Source organism: Vicugna pacos, chromosome 8 (assembly GCF_048564905.1).
Source record: "Vicugna pacos chromosome 8, VicPac4, whole genome shotgun sequence".
Lineage (NCBI taxonomy): Eukaryota > Metazoa > Chordata > Mammalia > Artiodactyla > Camelidae > Vicugna > Vicugna pacos.
The window spans coordinates 74465584-74483907 of NC_132994.1; the positions used below are offsets into that span (position 1 = coordinate 74465584).

General features: G+C 34.5%; 1 protein-coding gene across 9 annotated transcripts in view; it reads left to right on the forward strand.

Moving 5' to 3' along the window:
- QKI (QKI, KH domain containing RNA binding) overlaps nucleotides 1-18324 on the forward strand; it is a 142562-nt gene that overhangs the window by 42430 nt on the left and 81808 nt on the right. For all 9 annotated transcript variants that reach the window (XR_012075120.1, XR_012075121.1, XM_072966165.1 and 6 more), the window contains one exon: nucleotides 15789-15905. Coding sequence is in view for 7 of the 9 variants with exons in the window: in XM_072966165.1 (XP_072822266.1) it covers nucleotides 15789-15905 (117 nt within the window). In the remaining 2 variants the exon portion in view is untranslated. The remainder of the gene's footprint in view (nucleotides 1-15788; nucleotides 15906-18324) is intronic.

Below are 18324 nucleotides of genomic sequence, written 5' to 3' on the forward strand. Positions count from 1 at the left end.
GGTACTAGTGGTATCTAGTGGGTAGATGCCAAGGATGCTGCTCAGCATCCTACAGTGCACAGGACAGTCCCCACGACAACGAGTTATCCTACCCCAGATGTTAGTGGTGCTGAGGTTGATAAGCTGGATTATCGAGTCACTCCGTCCGCATGAGAAGGGGACTGAAATAAATATTAGCAAGAAATAATTGAGACTATCACATTGGGTTTGAGCACATGTTAACTTTGAAATCTGTTTCGTTGTCTATAAGATCATAAGGTCTACCTCAGAGATGTTTGGAGGAGTGAAGATAACAAGTATATGGTATCTGAATAGCACTCAGTATGGCTTTTATGATCATGAATAAGGAAAAAAATCCCTCTCCTTGAAGGAGCCCACGGTGTTGTATGAAAGCTAAAAAGATACTGTATTAAATCATTTAGGACTACTGAAGTTTATCAGACATTCATAAAATGACAGACATTAATGAAGATTAAAGTTATGCATAGGCCATCAAAGGGGTAATTTGGCCAGTTAAGTTGTTAAGGACTTGTTTGAATCTATGAGACCTTATAAACAGTGTATGAATGGTGTTAACTCTGATTGATAATAAGTAAAAGATGCTATGTCTTAATGAGTTAGTAGTAATTCTATCATTAAATTTGCCTGGTTGTCATTTTTGAGTTGTAAGAAACTGTTTTATAGAATCTGCCAGAGTGGCAGGTAAGTTCTAAATACAGGCAAGGTCTAGCTGTTAGGGATGTTAGTCATCTGGTATATACATGAACATATTAGATTGGTAAACTGGTTGCTTTGGACATGTTAGGATGAAATTGTAGTGAGACTTTTTCCAGAGATTTTACATGAAGATGACTTTGATTTTCTGATGTTTTTAAAATGGGTTTTAATTTTGAATGATCAGAGCCTTGAAAGGTGTGTCTAGGGTCTAGACTCTCATGATGACACATATGATCAGAGGGTTGTAAGATGGATAAATACCCTTTCAAATATTTTTTTCCAGCTTGTAGGATCCCGGTAGGATCCCATCCTGGCCACTATAATTAATAATATAGATTTATAATGTTATTCACAGCACTGTCTATAGCTCATAATAATAATCTATGTTAATGGTGGAGCATGAGTATTTTTCCTGGGTTTGCAGATAAAATTTGGCTAATCATAACTTCTGAGTTAATATGGAGTTTTTTTGGTTTCCTGTTTCTCATGATTGTCATCTACAAATTGACTGTTTAGCTGGCATTTGTTTTGGAGTAGTTACAAGCAGAGAAAAGGGATGGATCAGTGCAGTCAGTTATCCTTACTTAGTCCTTTTTATGTTTGACTATTGTGGCTTTCTTATTGTGTTGAAGGACTTAAGAGTCCTGATATAAACTACTTTCATCTTTGTTCTCCTGAGAAACAAGTGGACTTTAAGTCAAAATTTAATGATCTACAAAATCTCTTTTTTCAATACTTAGATTAAGCCTTGATTTTTGCCAGGATATGATCTTAAAAAATGAGTGAAAGTATTTTAGAAGATCTGTACCTCTCTCTTTAATAGTTTATACAGGGAACTGTTAGAGATTGATGATTGGGAGATGGTTAGATACATATTTTTATTGAGTGCATTTGCAAAGTGTTTCAGATTACGTAGTAACATTTTGAGTTTTTAATTTAGCAGCACAGTTTGATAATATAGAGCATGTCTCTAAATTTTAGGTAGAGAAACTATTATTGTTGACTTAGAACTTCAAACAGATCAACATAATGAAAGTCAGTTTCATGACTTTTGGTTTTGAAGTTTCCTTTTTATTTCACTCTGCAAGGGTATATTGAGGGCCTGCTGTGTACCAAATATTTAATAGGTTCTTTATGGTTCTGAGATACATTAAATTTCTTAGGATGTTAATAGAAATTATTCCAAAAAGGATTTCAGGACAGTCTGAAAACAATAAATTTTGTTCAGCTCAGGTTTTTTAAGAGTTTAACAACTTTTAAAAATAAGCCTTCTCAGAGTCTTTAAATATGAATGCTTTCTTTTGTAAGTAATACATGTTGATATTAAAAAGGATTAGTGTTCAGAAGAATAAATTAAAAGATGGAATTTTAGGGAAGAAGTATTGCTCGTGAGTGAATGTTTTCCAGGCTCAGTTGAGATAGAAAGCTTTGTCTGTGATTGACCTTGTCCAAAAAGAGTTCGTTAGGATCTACTCTGTTAAAATTACTAGTACAGAGGACTTGTAGAGTCAGTTAGAAACCTGACCACAGATATCTAACCTCCATATCTCTTAAAGATTCTCACTGAAATAACCAAAGGAGTATAATACAAAAGTTGAAGAGAAACCTGCTTTTCAGTGCTGTTGGATATTTCTGTTAGATACTAAAGGAAAGCTCAAGGTGCTGATCTACTTTTGACCCATCTTGAGAGAGAGCAGTGTCTCCTGGAAGTGAGTGAAGTGGTCAGTAGCAGAATCTTCTAATCCTAACCCTCTTCCCTCCAAAATTGGCAATGAAATGGGATGGTTGAAGGTTATACCACTTCAGCTCGACTACCCATTTTTGTGCCTGCTTATTGTAGGTAACCTAAACTTATGCCTTCTTTTGGTTAGAATTTGAGAAGAAAACTACTGTAGTTTTTTATGGAACCTGCTTTAACTTTACCTTGGCGACACTGAAAGAGAACTTTTCAGTAACTAGCCTTAGAATTAAACTTAATTATTTCACTGGAAAAGCAGTTATTATATGACTTAATAAACCCACCCCTTTAGAACGAAATAGTTCAGAAATAAATTAGGGGACTTAACTGAAATGTAGTTTTGGCTGCAGTAGAAAACTGCGTTGCCTAAGTTCAGAAACATCATCAGTAAGTAGTCTGCCTAGCATGGTCTTGGCCATCTCCGTGTTTCATGTTGGTGTGATCATTTTTTCTTTATTCTTGGTAAGGAATTGATTGAGCTTAAAAAAATGTATCTATGTTGTGTTTGGGGTTATAGAAAACGGATTACTTTCTTTCCTTTTTATATGTAAGTTTGTATAAAAGCAGTATAAATATGCAGTCTTAAGCACAGATTAAAACAAAAGAAAACCCCACAGTTTGAAAAGTGATTAGAAACATGAAGGCTGAAGAGGAGATCTGAGTATAAACCAGTAAAATTTTGGTGGTGTTCTTTTAATCCAGAAATACTATGTGTGTCCAGTGCCAGGCACCTGGCACCTGGCACAGAAATATGAAAAGACGTAATCCTGCACTCATGGCTGCTGCTACAGCCAGGCTACAGCTCCGCAGGAGTGCCTGAACATAAGGAATGGCAGTGACTGAAGACAAGGAGAGAGATTAAATAATGAAAATCTTAAGGTTTCTTAGTCTGTTACATGTGGAGGCTAATATTGTGGAGGAACCAAGAGTAAAAGATGATAAATGCAGATATATTAACAGAATATAATAATTGAAAGACACTGTAAACTGAGTTATTCTTAACAATGTAGTAACATTGAACCAGGGTGGTGTAAAAAATGGTTGTTGTAAGTCAAATGTAACTAAAGTTCTTGCCAAAAAGAGCAGGTCTCTTTAAGAGAGCTGAATCAACATTTTGGAAACAGTGTATGAGGCTGATAATATTTGTGCAGTGAAACTTAAGAAATCAATTTCAAAGAGCCTTAGACTGTATTCATAATCTCTGGTCAGAACTACTACATACATACTTGTGTCATCTCCTGGACTCATCTTCAGGGTCTGCGGTAACACTTGGAAGCTCAATCTTAATGCAAATAATCACTCTCTCTCTTTTTTGAAGTTACACATATTTGTTGTTAAATTATGTGGATGAATTAATGATCACATAAAGGTTTTCATTCATATAAGATTCAATTAAAGTGAAAAGGATGTGTATGTTGATTGTTAAAGCAGTGATCTCAATCAGTAAAAGATGAAAATATTGAAAAGGCCAGGTGTGGTTATGTAAAAAGTCATCTGATAATATTTGATAATGATGTGTTTTGTGATGTGGGTGGAAAAGAAATTATAAGAACACAGTTGGACTCATTCTGAAAGTAAACTTGAATCTGAGGAGAGTTTTTATAAACTTTGTACTAAACATTCTGAATGATTAATGAGAATGAGAAAACTAAACATGAGTAGCTGGTATGATGAGGGTATATATTTGGAATCTTTAGAAGAGAGGTGTTATATTATACTGATTAAGTGTCCAAACTATATTCCATCTAGGTGTTCTACGACTTGGACTATTTTTGTAACCTCTCATCTGTGAGATGTAAATGATAATAGTAACCACCTTTCTAGTGTTGTTCAGAAGATTAAGTGTAAAGTGCCAAACAGAGAAATTAGCTTATACTGGAACGCTCATAATAAGACATACTCAGCACCTAAAGGTTGAATAACAAAGTCCTTGCACTCATGCTAGATAACTTCCATATTGAAATGGGAAGTGGAAATAATAGTTGTTTTGTTTCTGTGACATCACTGACTGTGTCTTGTGGAGTTTATCTTGAGATCAGTCAGTCAAGCTTACCATTTAAGAAGTTTCTGAAATGTATGAGTTCCTGTGCTGTATGTAACTTATTTAGTGATTGTATTTTTTATTGTGAGAATGAAAAATCACTGAAAATGAAAATCACTATTTTTTTGAACTCTTTTAATTGTGTTATCCAGCAGTCTAAATAGATGTTAATTTCTTCTGTGTGTGCTGTATATTGTGTGAGGAACTGTGGATTAAAACAAACAAAAAACTGGTGCTGGTTTCTGACTTCAAGGAATGCCCTTCAAAAGACATGCATATCTTTGCTTAGTGTGATATATGGGCTGTAGGAGGCGGGTGCACAGTGTTCTGAGCTCCTCACTTTGGAGGAGAAAACAGCTGGCACTAGGAGTGGAAGAACACAGAAGGAAAATGACAGAAGGAACACTTGAGCTCAAGATTAGGAGGATTTGACATGTTGTTTGGTGGGAAGGAAGGAGAAAGAAAGGTGTTACATGGAACAAAAATTAAAAACACCTGCTGTTTTTAGAGAACAGTGAACATGTGTCTGAACAGAAGGATAATAGCAAAAATAAAGGTTTGAAAAGTAGTTAGGGATCTTTTAGAGGGCCTTGTGTATAAGAGTTAGGACCTTAGACTGTCAAAATACGTTGTCATCTATTTGTGTCATACAACCATTGTTGGCTTTCATTGCCCTCATATTTTTATTTTAATTGGTTAAATAATTTTTTGTTTTTGTAAATACCTGTTATTTAGCTTCCAGAAGGATAGTCATCTTACTCACCTGAGTTTGTTTTGAATGGTTTTAGCCTCTTTCCCAATTGTATGTATACTTAAGGGATGAAGATTTGACGTAATTTAGGATATCCAAGTTCATATACTATAAATTTCATGCTCTGGTTATTATTAGTTACCGTTTTCCACTTTTAACATCTGTTGGTATAAATGCTTCTTCTTAAAAAGCCATGTGCCACCAACAGAAGATGTGTATGAAGGCCTAATATATGAAAGATTTTGCAAAATGGTTTCTGTAGTAATTACTATGTAGCAGAAGACATACCTGACTACTTATCTAGTATTTATATGAAGATAGAGAAGGGATAAGACACTTGTCGCCCCTCAAAGTAGAAGACATTTTGATATATTCATTCTGATTGTTGTTGTTATTTTTTAAACAGAATACTTCCACTGATTTTTGCTGAACTCTTGTATCCCTGGCCAAACTGGTTTTAGCTGATGAATGAGTATAGTTCTGACATGAATATTGGTTGGTATTTTCATTTACATTAATGAGTAGGTGAAAATGAAAATCACAAAGACATGTTGAAACTTCATTTGTTTATAAATGACAAACTCACCCCGTTTTTGAATTTGATAATAGTTTTGAATACTGGAAGAACATTGTGCTATTCATAATGAATGATTTAAGACACAGCAAACTTTTAAATTTAATCTGCATTGTTAGCACTTTCTCCTTCACTGTCAGAAGTCTAGAGTTAATCAGTAAAACAATAAGATCAAAGAAAATATTCAGGTATTTTTTAATTAAAAACAGCTGTATTGCTAAGTAGTCATGACTGCTCTCATCTTACACAGTTGTATATGATAGGCTTACTAATGTTGCCTACACTAGAGGTGGTCCATTTTTTGTCATCTGCTAAGTGGAAGACTTTCAAATCAATAAATGTACATTTGTGTGTATGGGTTTCTTACCTACTAAGTTGCTTATGTGATTATGCTGTAAGTTTTGTAAGATACCTAACTAAAATCAACTTGGAAATCCTAGACACAATATTTAAAAACAGGTATCAACTTATTGGGCAAAGCGGTCCAAAGAAATGCATCTTCTTTTAAAAATTGTTTTTCTAAGATTTTAAGCAGAAATTAGTCTTTAACACATACTGGAAGTGTTTTACTGAAATGCTTTTGGAAATCCATCTTTTGTTTTGTTTTTCAGTAGTGTGCCACAGAAGGTTTTTTAGCTTTAATTGTAGATTTTTTAAAATGTTAATGGAAAGATTTGCTATAATACTTTACATTTTGTCATTGGGAGAAATCTATCTTTTCTATTTAAAATTAAGTGAGCAGCAACAAATAGCATTAGACATGATTGTTGTTAACCTCTTCTTTAGAAATTAACATGCCACTCGGCAGAAATATAATTGGCAAGCCATATAGAAGGTCTGTACTTAAACAGTAGGGTTAATGAATTTTTTTTTCTTCTTTTTTCTTTCTTTTGGCCTTTAAAGTTGCAGTTAGCTCAGGCTGTTTGAAATGATTTTCTTTGAATGTATTGTGACGTTGTTTTAATTGAATGAAGCTGCAGAACTAGCATGATAAATCAACACAGAATGAATTTAATGCAAGGCAAATGATATTAACTTGGAAATTGGTTGCAGTAGACAAAGCAGCTGCTATGATTAATTTTTTTTCATTCTCTACATACACCATTTTGAGAAGGATGACCTTGACAGTTTGAATTGTATTAGAATCCCAGTGGTATGCCCTTTAACACACTTGAGCTGGTTTTTGTTGGTTCTGGAGCAGTGGAGATTGGTTTATTTTTAAGATGGGAAAATTTTGTTACGGATTTAATATGTTAGTTTTGACTGATTTTAAAACATTTTTTAGTTAGTAAATAATAATTGTGAGGATTACTTAGCTGTGGTAAAAGTCTTTCTGTGTAATCTTAGTGTCATAGTTCTAGCACAAGAGATTCAATATGTGAAAAGAATAGGATGTGCCACAGAGGGTCTTCTAAGTGTGTGTCGTAAAATGGAGTCCAACCACTTTGACAGAGGACACAAATAAAACAGTTACCTGTTAGTCACCTGAAGTGCTGAAGTACTGAAGTACTTCTATTCATAATGCATTTTGCCAGACATCCTTTGCCATGTTTGAGATATATAATGTATATCCACCTATGCGAGTTACTTTAGAAAGAGATCTGTGTAGAGTACAACTATTATTAGGAAGAGTAGGCAGGGTTACTTACTTCAAGAAATAGTTAAGTTAGCAAGTAGAGTGAAGGCATTTTCATATCCTTATTGAGAGCAAGAATTTCTCCTTTTCCTCTTCCCCTTTATCTTTTTTTTTTAATCCCTAGCATCTATCTCACTCATTACTGCGTAGCAAACCTTGAATAAATGTTTTGTTAAAAACATGAAAATGAAAGGTTGTTTTCTATTCTACTGAAAAATACTCTAACTGAACAAACTGAGTTAGGGATGGGATGTGGCTATTCTTTCTCTGTTTGGATTGTTTGAGGAGAGGAGAGGAGAGGGAGTGAAGTTTTATAGAATCTGTGACTTTATATACATGAAGGTAGAGTTAGCAAGTTGCAGAAAAGTAGGAAGAGCTTGCTCTAAATGAGCATAGAGCCAAGCCTGTTAATAAATTTTCTGTGATCTGTCTTTTTCCTCTTTCGCAAACCCTCATTTTTTTATGGTAGTATATTTTTTACCCTGAAGTTACTATATTGCCTAAAGTGATACCAATTCTAGATCTATTTAGATTAAAAGGCAACTTCTTAAAAATGTCCTGGACTTCTCTGTTAAGGACTAAGGGTAATTCAGACCAGCTGAGCAATTCTAGTAAAAGAGGGTGCAATAGGAAAAAAACACCTGCTTGAAAGCATCAGAGACCCAGTAAGACTGTAAAGAATTGCTAGTTCAGGATCCTTGGGAGGACAGAGAATCAAGGTTGTAAGCCTGGCTTGGGGGATACTCCTTTTCTCTAGTCTAGTTGCTGAATCTGGAGAGGACAGCTGAGAGGCTGAACTCTGAGGGACTTGGGTTGGAATCTATAACCTATCTCTCTGAACTCCTCCCCATCTCCAGTCTTTGCTTTGGGTAGGGATCTGATGGGTGTCGTTCTAGGGGAAAGAGTGAATCCTTATTTCCAAGGCCCGCGCATACACTGCATGATGCTGATTAAAAGTACCTCAACCTCAGTAAGTAAAATTGTATTGAGATGATCTTTGGTTGCTAGTAGCAATAGGTACCTGGCCGAAGCTAACATACATTCTCTCTGGGGGAAGGTAACATCATCTTAGGCCTTGTATTTCTGTAAGCTATTTAGTAAGTACATTATTGTCTGGCATACACTAGAAAATAAACACACAGTAAGGTAAGGTGACATTAACAAAAGTCTGAAGAAACAACAAGACAAAAGAAACAAATCCACAGAAACTTTAGATATTGGAATTATTAGACCCAGACTTTATAAAAGTTACGCTTACTATCTGTAGGAAGACTAAAGATAAGTTGGGGAAACATGGCAGAGAAATGGGAACGGTAAAAGACAAATCAGACAGAAAAATTCCTTAGCTGAAATTAATAGGTTTACTGAAGATTAAAAGCTTTTGAAGAAAGAATTAGTGAACTGTAAGTTGGCTCAGAAGAAAATACTCAGCTTGGAGAGGCAGAGGGGTAGAAAAACTAGGAGGGAGTGTGAAAAATGAAAGGAATTCAGTGAGAAAGTCCAATATATGTTGTTGGAACATCTGGAAAACAGGGAAATAGAATGGATCAGAGGCAGCATATGAGAGGAGCATGGTTGAGAACTCTCAAACCAAAGAAATAAAGTCACAGATTAATGAAACTCTGAACCGCAAAATGAAAACCATAGTTAGGTATGTTATAGTAAAACTAGTGAAAACTCATATTGAGTAGGAAATCTAAAAAGTAGCAAGAAGAGCGGAAAGATTACTTTTAAAGAAGCAACAGTAAGTCTCGGCTCATTTCTCGGAAGTAGCAGAGGAAATCAGAAGACAGGGTAAAGAAACTTTCAGGGTGCTAAAAGAAAATAACTGCCAAACTAGAGTTCCATGGCCATCAAGAAGAACACGTTTTCAGGTAAGAAAAAACTGAGAGACTTCATCACCAGAAGACTTTCACTGAAGAAAATATTAATGAGTGTTTTCCAGGCAGAAGAAAAATGACCCTAGTTGGAAAGTTGAAGATATAGAAAGGAATAAAGAGCAATGAAAATGGAAAATGCATGGATAAACATAAATGCACATTACCTGTATAGTCATAATGTCCTGTTGAGTTAAAAATATAAATAAAATTTGAAAACAACTAGTACTATGTGAACTGGATTGGGCTACATGATGTTAAATAGTCTGGGGTCCTTGCATTGTATGGGAAGGAGGTAAAAATACGCATTAACATTAGTGTTTGATAATTCGGTGATGCATGTCTAGGGTAAACAAGAATGTAACTTTCAAGCTAATAGAAAGGAAAAATGAAATGAGAAAACATGCTCATTTGTATCTGTGTACACCCCACCACTCCCCAGGAAAGGAAGCATGGAAGAAAATAAACAAGAACATAAAAGAGGTGAGGCCATGTAGAAAGGCCTTAGTAGGAAGGTGCATACAGACCATATAGTGTAAATGGGCTAAGTGTTCCAGTTAAAATTAAAAGATTACAAGATTGGATAAAGAAACAAAACTCATATGGATGCTGTTTAACAGACTCCCATTTAAAATACAAGGATAACAAAGGGTTGCAAGTAATAGAATTGAGAAAGATTTACCATGAAGTACCAAACATCAAAAAATTTTTATCTCTATATTAATGCCTGGGCTTACTGGCAAAAGGTATTACTAGAGGTAAAGAGGGCCACTTCCTAATGACGGAAGGATATAATTTTGTATACACCAAATAACACAGCCTCTGAACACGTAAAGCAAAAATAGAACAAAAAGGAGAAACAGACAAAAGTTAATCACAGAGGAATTTGCATACTTTTTGAGCACCCATGGAATATTTAGAAAAATTGACCATACTGCCATGCTTAAAAGCAAGTCTGAACAAATATTACAGGATTGATTTTATACATAGTATGTGTTTTTTGATCACAATGTAGGAGGCTAGAAATCAGTAACAAAGATACTTAGGAAATTCTCATGTTTGAGAAAAATTATTTAAATATTCAATAACGATGAAATTATTTCACCTGAATGATAGTGGAAATACTGCATGTCAGAACTTTGGGATACAGCTAAAGCCAGCTTAGAGGAATACTTTGCTTCAAAAGTACATATATTAGAAAAGGAGGAAGGGTGCAGTAAGCTAAGCATCCATTTCACAATGTTGGAAAAAGTACAGCAGAGTAAAACTAAAAGAAATAGAAGGAAGAACGTAATAAAGGTAAGAGTAGAAATTAATTAAAGACAAAAAATACACAAAATAAAGATGGTAAGATGGTTAGTGCATAGAATGGCTATTGCTGCATTATAATGAGCTACCCCAGAAACTTACATTAAAACAACCACCATCTGTTTTGCTCCTACTTCTGTTCAGCAGAGCATTTCTTCTTATCTGCATCTGCAGTCTGGTGTGGGTTAGTCCGGCATTCCTGTTTTTATGCGTTGTCTAGCTGCGGACTAGGGGAGACACTGATGATGACTAGGTAGCTTGTTTTTCATTCTCTAGTTGGTTAGTCTGAGATTGTTCACATGGGAATAATAGGGTTCTAAGAGAGTAAATGCACATAAGACTGAGACTTAGGTTTTTAACACACAGCACTCTTTCCACTACATTGTGTTGGAAAGCCAGTTACAGTACTAGTGCAGACTCAAGAGGTAAGGGGAGCAGCAGATAGACACTGCAAACGGCATAGATTACCTTTAGGGGTGAATGGATAATTGTGGCCATTTTTGGGATCAGTCTATGCTAGTGAACAAAAGCAAAAGTAAATTCTTTCAAAAGACTGGAAGAATGATTAAGAAAAAGGAAGACACAGGTAACCAAACAGGAATGAAAAAGGGAACATGTTACAGATCCTGTAGCTATTAAAAGGAAAATTAGAAAAAAGCCTTAAGTTAGCAAGTTTGAAAATTTAAACAATGTGGATTTATTTCTAGATGATAAGTTACCAAAATTAACATATGAAGGAATAGAAAAATCTAAATTAAGTAACAGAATTCCTTAATTGAAAACCTTGCACAGAGAAGAAAACTCTAGGCCCAGGTGGCTTCACCACTCATTTCTATTCAGTATTTAAGGAAGAAGTAACACAAGTCAGCTTCTACAAGCCAGTCCAAAGAACAGAAAACGGGGGAAATGCATCCTAACACATTTTGAGGCCAGAATAACCTTGATGTGAAAACCAGAGAAGCATTTTATGAAAAAGGAAAATTTCAAGCCAGTTCCATTTGTGAATGTAAATTTTCTTAAAAAGTCATCACCAAAATGCTAGCAAACTGAACCTAACAATTTATAACAAAGGATAATGCATCATGACCATTTTTACTGTAGAAATGTAAGGTTAGTTTAACATTTGATAATTTCATGTAATCCACTGCATTAACAGAATAAAGTAGAAATATGGTTTTCTCAATAGGTAGTGAAGAAATATGATACATTTAAACATCCACTCATGACTTTAACAACAACAACAACAAACTCTTAGCAAGCTAGGAAATAGAAGGATTTTTCTTAATCTGGTAAAATATATCTATGCAAAGTCTACAGATTACTTTCAACTTTGTAGTGAACTGTTGAAAGCTTTATTCTTGGAATCTGAAACAAGCCAAGAATGATACACTTTTGTGTTACTTTGAACTAAAGGTGTGCTGGCCAGTGCAGAAAGGATGGCAAGAAAAATAAATTTAGAAGTGTGATGGATGGTGATAAATTTTTTCCTTTCCATTATTTGTAAGTGATATTGTTTACCTAAAGAATCCAAAAGAACCTACAGAAAAATTATGGGAATTAATAATGAAACTGGGGTTCTGGGTACAAAGTAGGATATTGAAAAATCAATTATTCATTCTTATATGAACAGCAGAAATGAAGAAAAATACGGTATACACTAGCAAAAATAACCCCAAATGTCTGGGATTAAACCTAACAAAAAAATGAATGAAGGCACAGTAAAAAAAAAAAAAAAAAAAAGCTTTGTATTCTTGAGAGGTAATCAAAGAATACCTAACCAAGTGAGGAAATTATATACCATGTTCATGATTCTAAAGATTCTGTTGTAATATTCCAATAAAATTATTGCTAGTATAATTTTAGAAATTGACCAACTATTTCTAAAATCTGTATGGAAACACAAAGGCTGAGACACTCTTAAAGAAGCAAGGTGAAATAACATGCTATACTGCATATTAAGGTTTTAAAGAGTAAAGTTTCAATAAATAATAAATTGTGCTATTTAAAGCAAGAATAAACAAATAGATTAATAAAATGAAGAGTCCAGAAACAGACCCAAGTATTTATAGATGCTGTTTATGACACGACGGCACTGTAAAGCAGTTGGAAAAGGGTAGTCTCTTGAGTAAGATGCACGAGGACAGTTGGGTATACATGTGGGAGAGGAAAGGTTATTTCCTCATCACAGACATCATTTCCTGGTACACTGTAGATATAAATGTGGCAGTCGTAACGGTAAAGTTTCTAGAATTTAATACAGAAGGATATCTTGATGACCTTGGCATGGTTGAAAGACTTCTTTTAAACGGGACACAGAAACTAACTGGGAAGAGAATACTGATAGCTTGAGCTGCATTAAGAATAAATGTAACTGAATTCAATTCAGTCTGATTAACTTTAGTCATCATACAACACCATTCAGGACAGAAATGGCAAGCCAAGCCACAGGATGGGAAAAGGTATTTGCTACACCTGTAACCACAAAGTAGAAATCTAAACAACACAGTAGAAAAATAGCCTGGAAACTTCAAATGTGCTTCAAAAAGAGTATTCCTGAATGACCAAAAACGTGAAAAACATGATCAGCTTTATTAGTAATCGGGAGAATGCTACTTCAGACATTTAGCAAAGACACTAGCATGGCTGATGAAATAGCACTGGCAATAAGAAATGTCGGAGAAGAGGATCAAAACAAATTCTTACTCTTGTCTTTTGGGAATCTAAATGTGTACAATCATTTTAGAAAATAGTTTATTTAGCACTGTCTCCCGAAAGAGTTTTTTTGAGGGGTATTATCTCCTTTCCCAGCAGTTTTTCCCCTAAAGGAACAGGCCCTTGTCTTTACTTTGTATGCTCTTTCATGTTAGAGCCTTCCTCAGATCTTTGGTGAACCTTCGTTGTCTACACATATTTAAGTTTGAAGCATTGAAAATTTGAAATAGAAACTTGTGTTTATGAACCGGGCTTGCTCACTGCAAGCTTCAGTTTGAATTGATCACCTGAAGTAAAGCGTCAGTCAGAGCTGAATGCCAAAACATGGAAGTCTTGCCTTCTGGGGCACTTCAGTTTTTCTAGAGATGAAAACTCAAGCCTGTTACCTGCAAGTTAGATACCTGGCTGTTGGTTTTCTGTGGACAGGGATGGTTCATTTGTTCTGTGTATCATTTTCATCTTTTCTTTCCGGTTTTCTGCAGAACTCAGTGTCTTAATGTCATATCTTTCTAGAGTTCTGTTAAGTAAATTCATGATTTGATTATATCCTCTTCTGTGGATACTCTAAGCTGAGCTGTTGATTGAGGGCCTGAGGTTTCTTAACGTGAATTTGTGTCCACTGTGTGCCAGACATCATATTGGTACCGTTTGTGTATATTGTGCTGTGCACACATGCAGTCCTCGTGACAGCAATACCAAATGTTATCATTATGTCTGTTACATAATTGAGGCATGTTTTATATGAATTTCAAACTCCTAGTTATTATTTAGTGTTGGAACTTGGATACCAGTTCAGATCTATGTGCTTTCAGAGTTTGAACACTTAACCAGAGTACTCGAGTGTGTTTAGATTGCAGATACTGAAAGGGGGTTCTAGGTTGGAAGCAAGTGTACTGTTAAAGTAGATGACTGCAGGGGTTTAGGTAAAGAGGCAGACGAAGTACTGTGTGCCAAGGAACTAAGCAAGGAGAAAGGGTTTTACTTAAATATAAAGAGATGCTTCAGGCAAATTTTAAAATTTGTAATCTTATAGAAGTAGATCAAGGATCTGGTAAGTCTGTGAGTCTCAACTTAAGATGGAAAAAGTTATATCGTCTCCTGAGGGAAAACGGCTTTCTCCCATCTTTACTCATGTATTACTCATCTTTCATTTGAGAATCACTTTCGTGAGATGGGGCAGTGCTGGGGAGCAGCTTAGGCAAAGTAAGAAGCCATTGGAGTATAGAAGATTGGAGAAGTGCCCTGGCTTCTCAAGTCCTGGCAGCAGTCAGTTCTAGCATATTAGTATCATGCCACGGTACACTAACAGTAGGATCAAAGGAAAGAAAAAAGTGGGAAGCATAGGAATCGGTAATGTATTTGATTGAATAAATAAATTAAAACCACCTATGGGTTTTTGGGAACCGATGGTAAACACTCATTTTTTTGTCTTCTCTGCAGATGATGTGAATGAGGAAAATTTACTCTTCAATATTCAAAGTAATCTTTTCTTCCCATTGGCCTAAAAAAAAGTCCATGTATGAATACTAGACATTAATGTTGAGGGATGATAAGTCTTTACTTATATAATTATTTTTATCACTGTCCTATTCATGAAAAGATGTAAGGTTCCTTGCAAAAACAGTAATATAAGCTAAGGGTAGAAATGGAAAATAGAAAGGAAGATAAGGATGCAGATATAAAATTGTGCATGGAGTGTGATGAAAAAATGTATACTCCCAAGACAGATATTTAGTATAGGGCGGAATCCAAATTTGGCTATCAGTGTTCTCTGAACGGTTGCTTTGGAGAAAGTATAACTTAGATAAATAAGATAGTAGTTCGGAGGGTATAGTTTATTGGTAAAGTGCGTGGTTACCATGCACAAGGTCCTGGGTTCGATCCCCAGTGCGATAAGTTAAGTAAATAAATAAATGTAATTCCCTCCCCCCACCAAAAAAATAAAAAGAAAAAAGAAAAAGTAGTATTTAAAAAAAGGAATCATTAAAAAAAATAGGACTTTTCCACCAAGGATTTTCATATAAAAGGCAGTCAGTATTTAACATAATAAACAGTTCCCTGAACACTGTCATAAAAATTTTTGAAGAAGGGATTTGCTTTTTTTGGACGACACCTAAGATTTTGTCAAATTGTTTAATATACTCTGGTTTAGATTACATATTGATGGTCAGTTTAGCATAGTACCTGTTTTAGGTAGATACTGTCGTTCCCAGTCCATAATTTGTATTAATACATACAAAAATTTCCGGGTAAACCATAAGCTATTGTAATTACCCCCTTCAAACTTGACAAGAAATTCATAAGAACTCTAAGATTTTATTTGACATTAATATTTTAACAAATCTAGAGAAAGGAAATATATACTTTAAAATAAGTTTAAGAGTTACAAATTCGAGCAGGTGAATAATGTATGGTGTATTTTTTTTTCCTCCAGTTTAATTTTGTTGGGAGAATCCTTGGACCTAGAGGACTTACTGCTAAACAGCTTGAAGCAGAAACAGGATGTAAAATAATGGTCCGAGGCAAAGGCTCAATGAGGGATAAAAAGAAGGTAAGTTCTTGAAAATGGGCAAGTCTTTATGTGAGTAATTTACTTATACTTTTGAATTTTAATAACAAAATATCTAGTCTGAAGCACTACCCATTATTTCATGTCAGAAACTTTGAACTTTTGAAAGATACTGCCACGAGTTTTCTCTTGTTTATCATTATTTTTCATTTAGCCAACTAAAGTATCATTCAGTCCATCATGTTAACTTACTTTGGTATTCATACTTGAGAAGCAGCCAGTTTGGAAATTAGTCATGCTATAATGTTATATATATAACAACACATAACTAGAAGTTTGAAAAATCTAAAATGTTTCTTTTGATGAAATTTAAATGAGAGGGATCAAATGAATAACTTTGGATGTGTGTCATCTCATCAGGAGAGTTAGTAAACAAAAAAAAGGCTTATAATAACTAGCCAGGTGAGAGTCATTTTCACTTTTACCGTGATTTCATGTTGTTTATAAGTTTTCTAGACATTTTACTTCAAAGTATATTATTCCTGTTTTCTATTTTGCCACATCCAATTTTTTTAGTTTAATTAATAAACTATGTTAAGTATTGTTTTTAGGAAGATGTGAGTTGCCTTGTTTCCTTTATCCAACAATACTGTGGGGGCAGAATACTTTTGAAATTGCTGTGTAAAAAATATTTGACTGCTTTTTAAAAAAAAATCTAGATTTTGATTGCCAAAGATCAAATTTATTGTTAGGAAGGGTTTGGTTTTTTGTTTTTTTGTATGTTTTTTTAAATACATTGCCTTGAAAGGAATTTCAAATGATAGACCTGTGATCAGCCTTTGTGAGAGCCTGCGCACTGAATCACTTTTGGAGCTTATGGAATGAATACCAGACCTGTCAGGTATTCTCACCTCACTCTGATCCGCTGCCTTTTGAGTTGATCACTTCATTTCATTTAAGCTCCCCCATAACTGACTGGATCTCAATCACTTTCTCTCCTTACAGACGAATACTGACTTAGTTAAATTAGGGGGGAAAGGTTCTTAATAATATTGATGATCTTTAAATTTTATTATAACCTGTGCTTATCAGCTGAGTATTATAAGATATTTTGAGGCAGGCACGTGAGTTCTCTGTGAGCATATTTAGATGTATTTAAAATCTTTTTTTTTTTTTAAGAATCCTAAAAAACTTAAGCATATTCTGAATCAGCTGCATGTCAATCTTGTATTGCCATGCAGTTTTAGTTCCCGTGTTTGTACTTAGGTTGCCTTGGCGTTAAGTGATGCTAATTTAATAACCTAGGGACATGAGATAACTCTCAACAACCGAAGGACAAATAAATCTTCACCAAAAGATTAGCATTAGTATATCCTTCATTTAAACAAATTATGCTATCAGTTAACAAAACGTGTTTTTTCCTCTTCTCAGCCTCTGTTAATTCTGTAGTAATGGTCCTCCACTCACTCCTCTCAGACACTCACAGGCACTGAGTATTAGGGCTTGGAACTATGTAATGAGACATTACGAGTTCTATTTTCAGTTGAAGTTGAGCCTGAAGAACATTTTCTGCTATCTTTGGCAGAATAACAGAGTGGTTAAGAGAGTGATCTCTGTGATCACATTGCTTATGTTTGAATCTTGGTTCTATCACTTAAATCTTTATGATCTTAGCAAATCTCTTTGTGCTGTATGAAAGAGGAATAGTAATGTCACTTATTACCTCTATGATAGTTGTGAGGATTAAATCAGTTGTAAAGCACTTAGAACAGTATTTTGGTGCATAGTAATTGATCAGTTGATGTTAATGATTGTTCTTAATAAATTTTATATTAACATTATTATTAGTACATTTTATGTTTAAACTCTTACACTGTATCCTATGGGAATATTACAATTTTTTAAGCTTTGGAAATAGTAGTACTTTGTTGTTGCTTTGTGACCTTTGAACATCCCCTGTTCTCATGCTTTACTGTTTTGTTTCCCTGGTAGTTACTGTGTCCATAGTCTGTCCATTTCGTTCTTAAGCACATGTAGAAGCAGTTCACATATATTTTAAAAAAATTTATGCTGTTGTCTACTCTAGTAAAACAAGCCTACAGGTTATACACGATGCAAAAAAAAATAATAAATTGACACTAACAAAATTGACTGCAGATTACATTTTTAGTTTTATTAAAATGTTACAAATGAGCTCTGGGAATATCAAGTTAATTTGAGTGGCCACCGCCTGTTTGATATTATGGTGTGTGGATTCTGTGAAGAATTTACGTATAGATTTATAATACCAGGAGTGTCTTCTGTAATCTTAATTTAAATCTGCAGATAATAAATTATCAAACGAGTTATCTTGGTTTATACTATAGTTCCTCTACTCATTGAGTTCTTAAAAATGTTAATAAAAGTAAAGTAAAAATGGAAGATACTATCATTTGTTACTTGGCTATTATTTTGAGAAAGA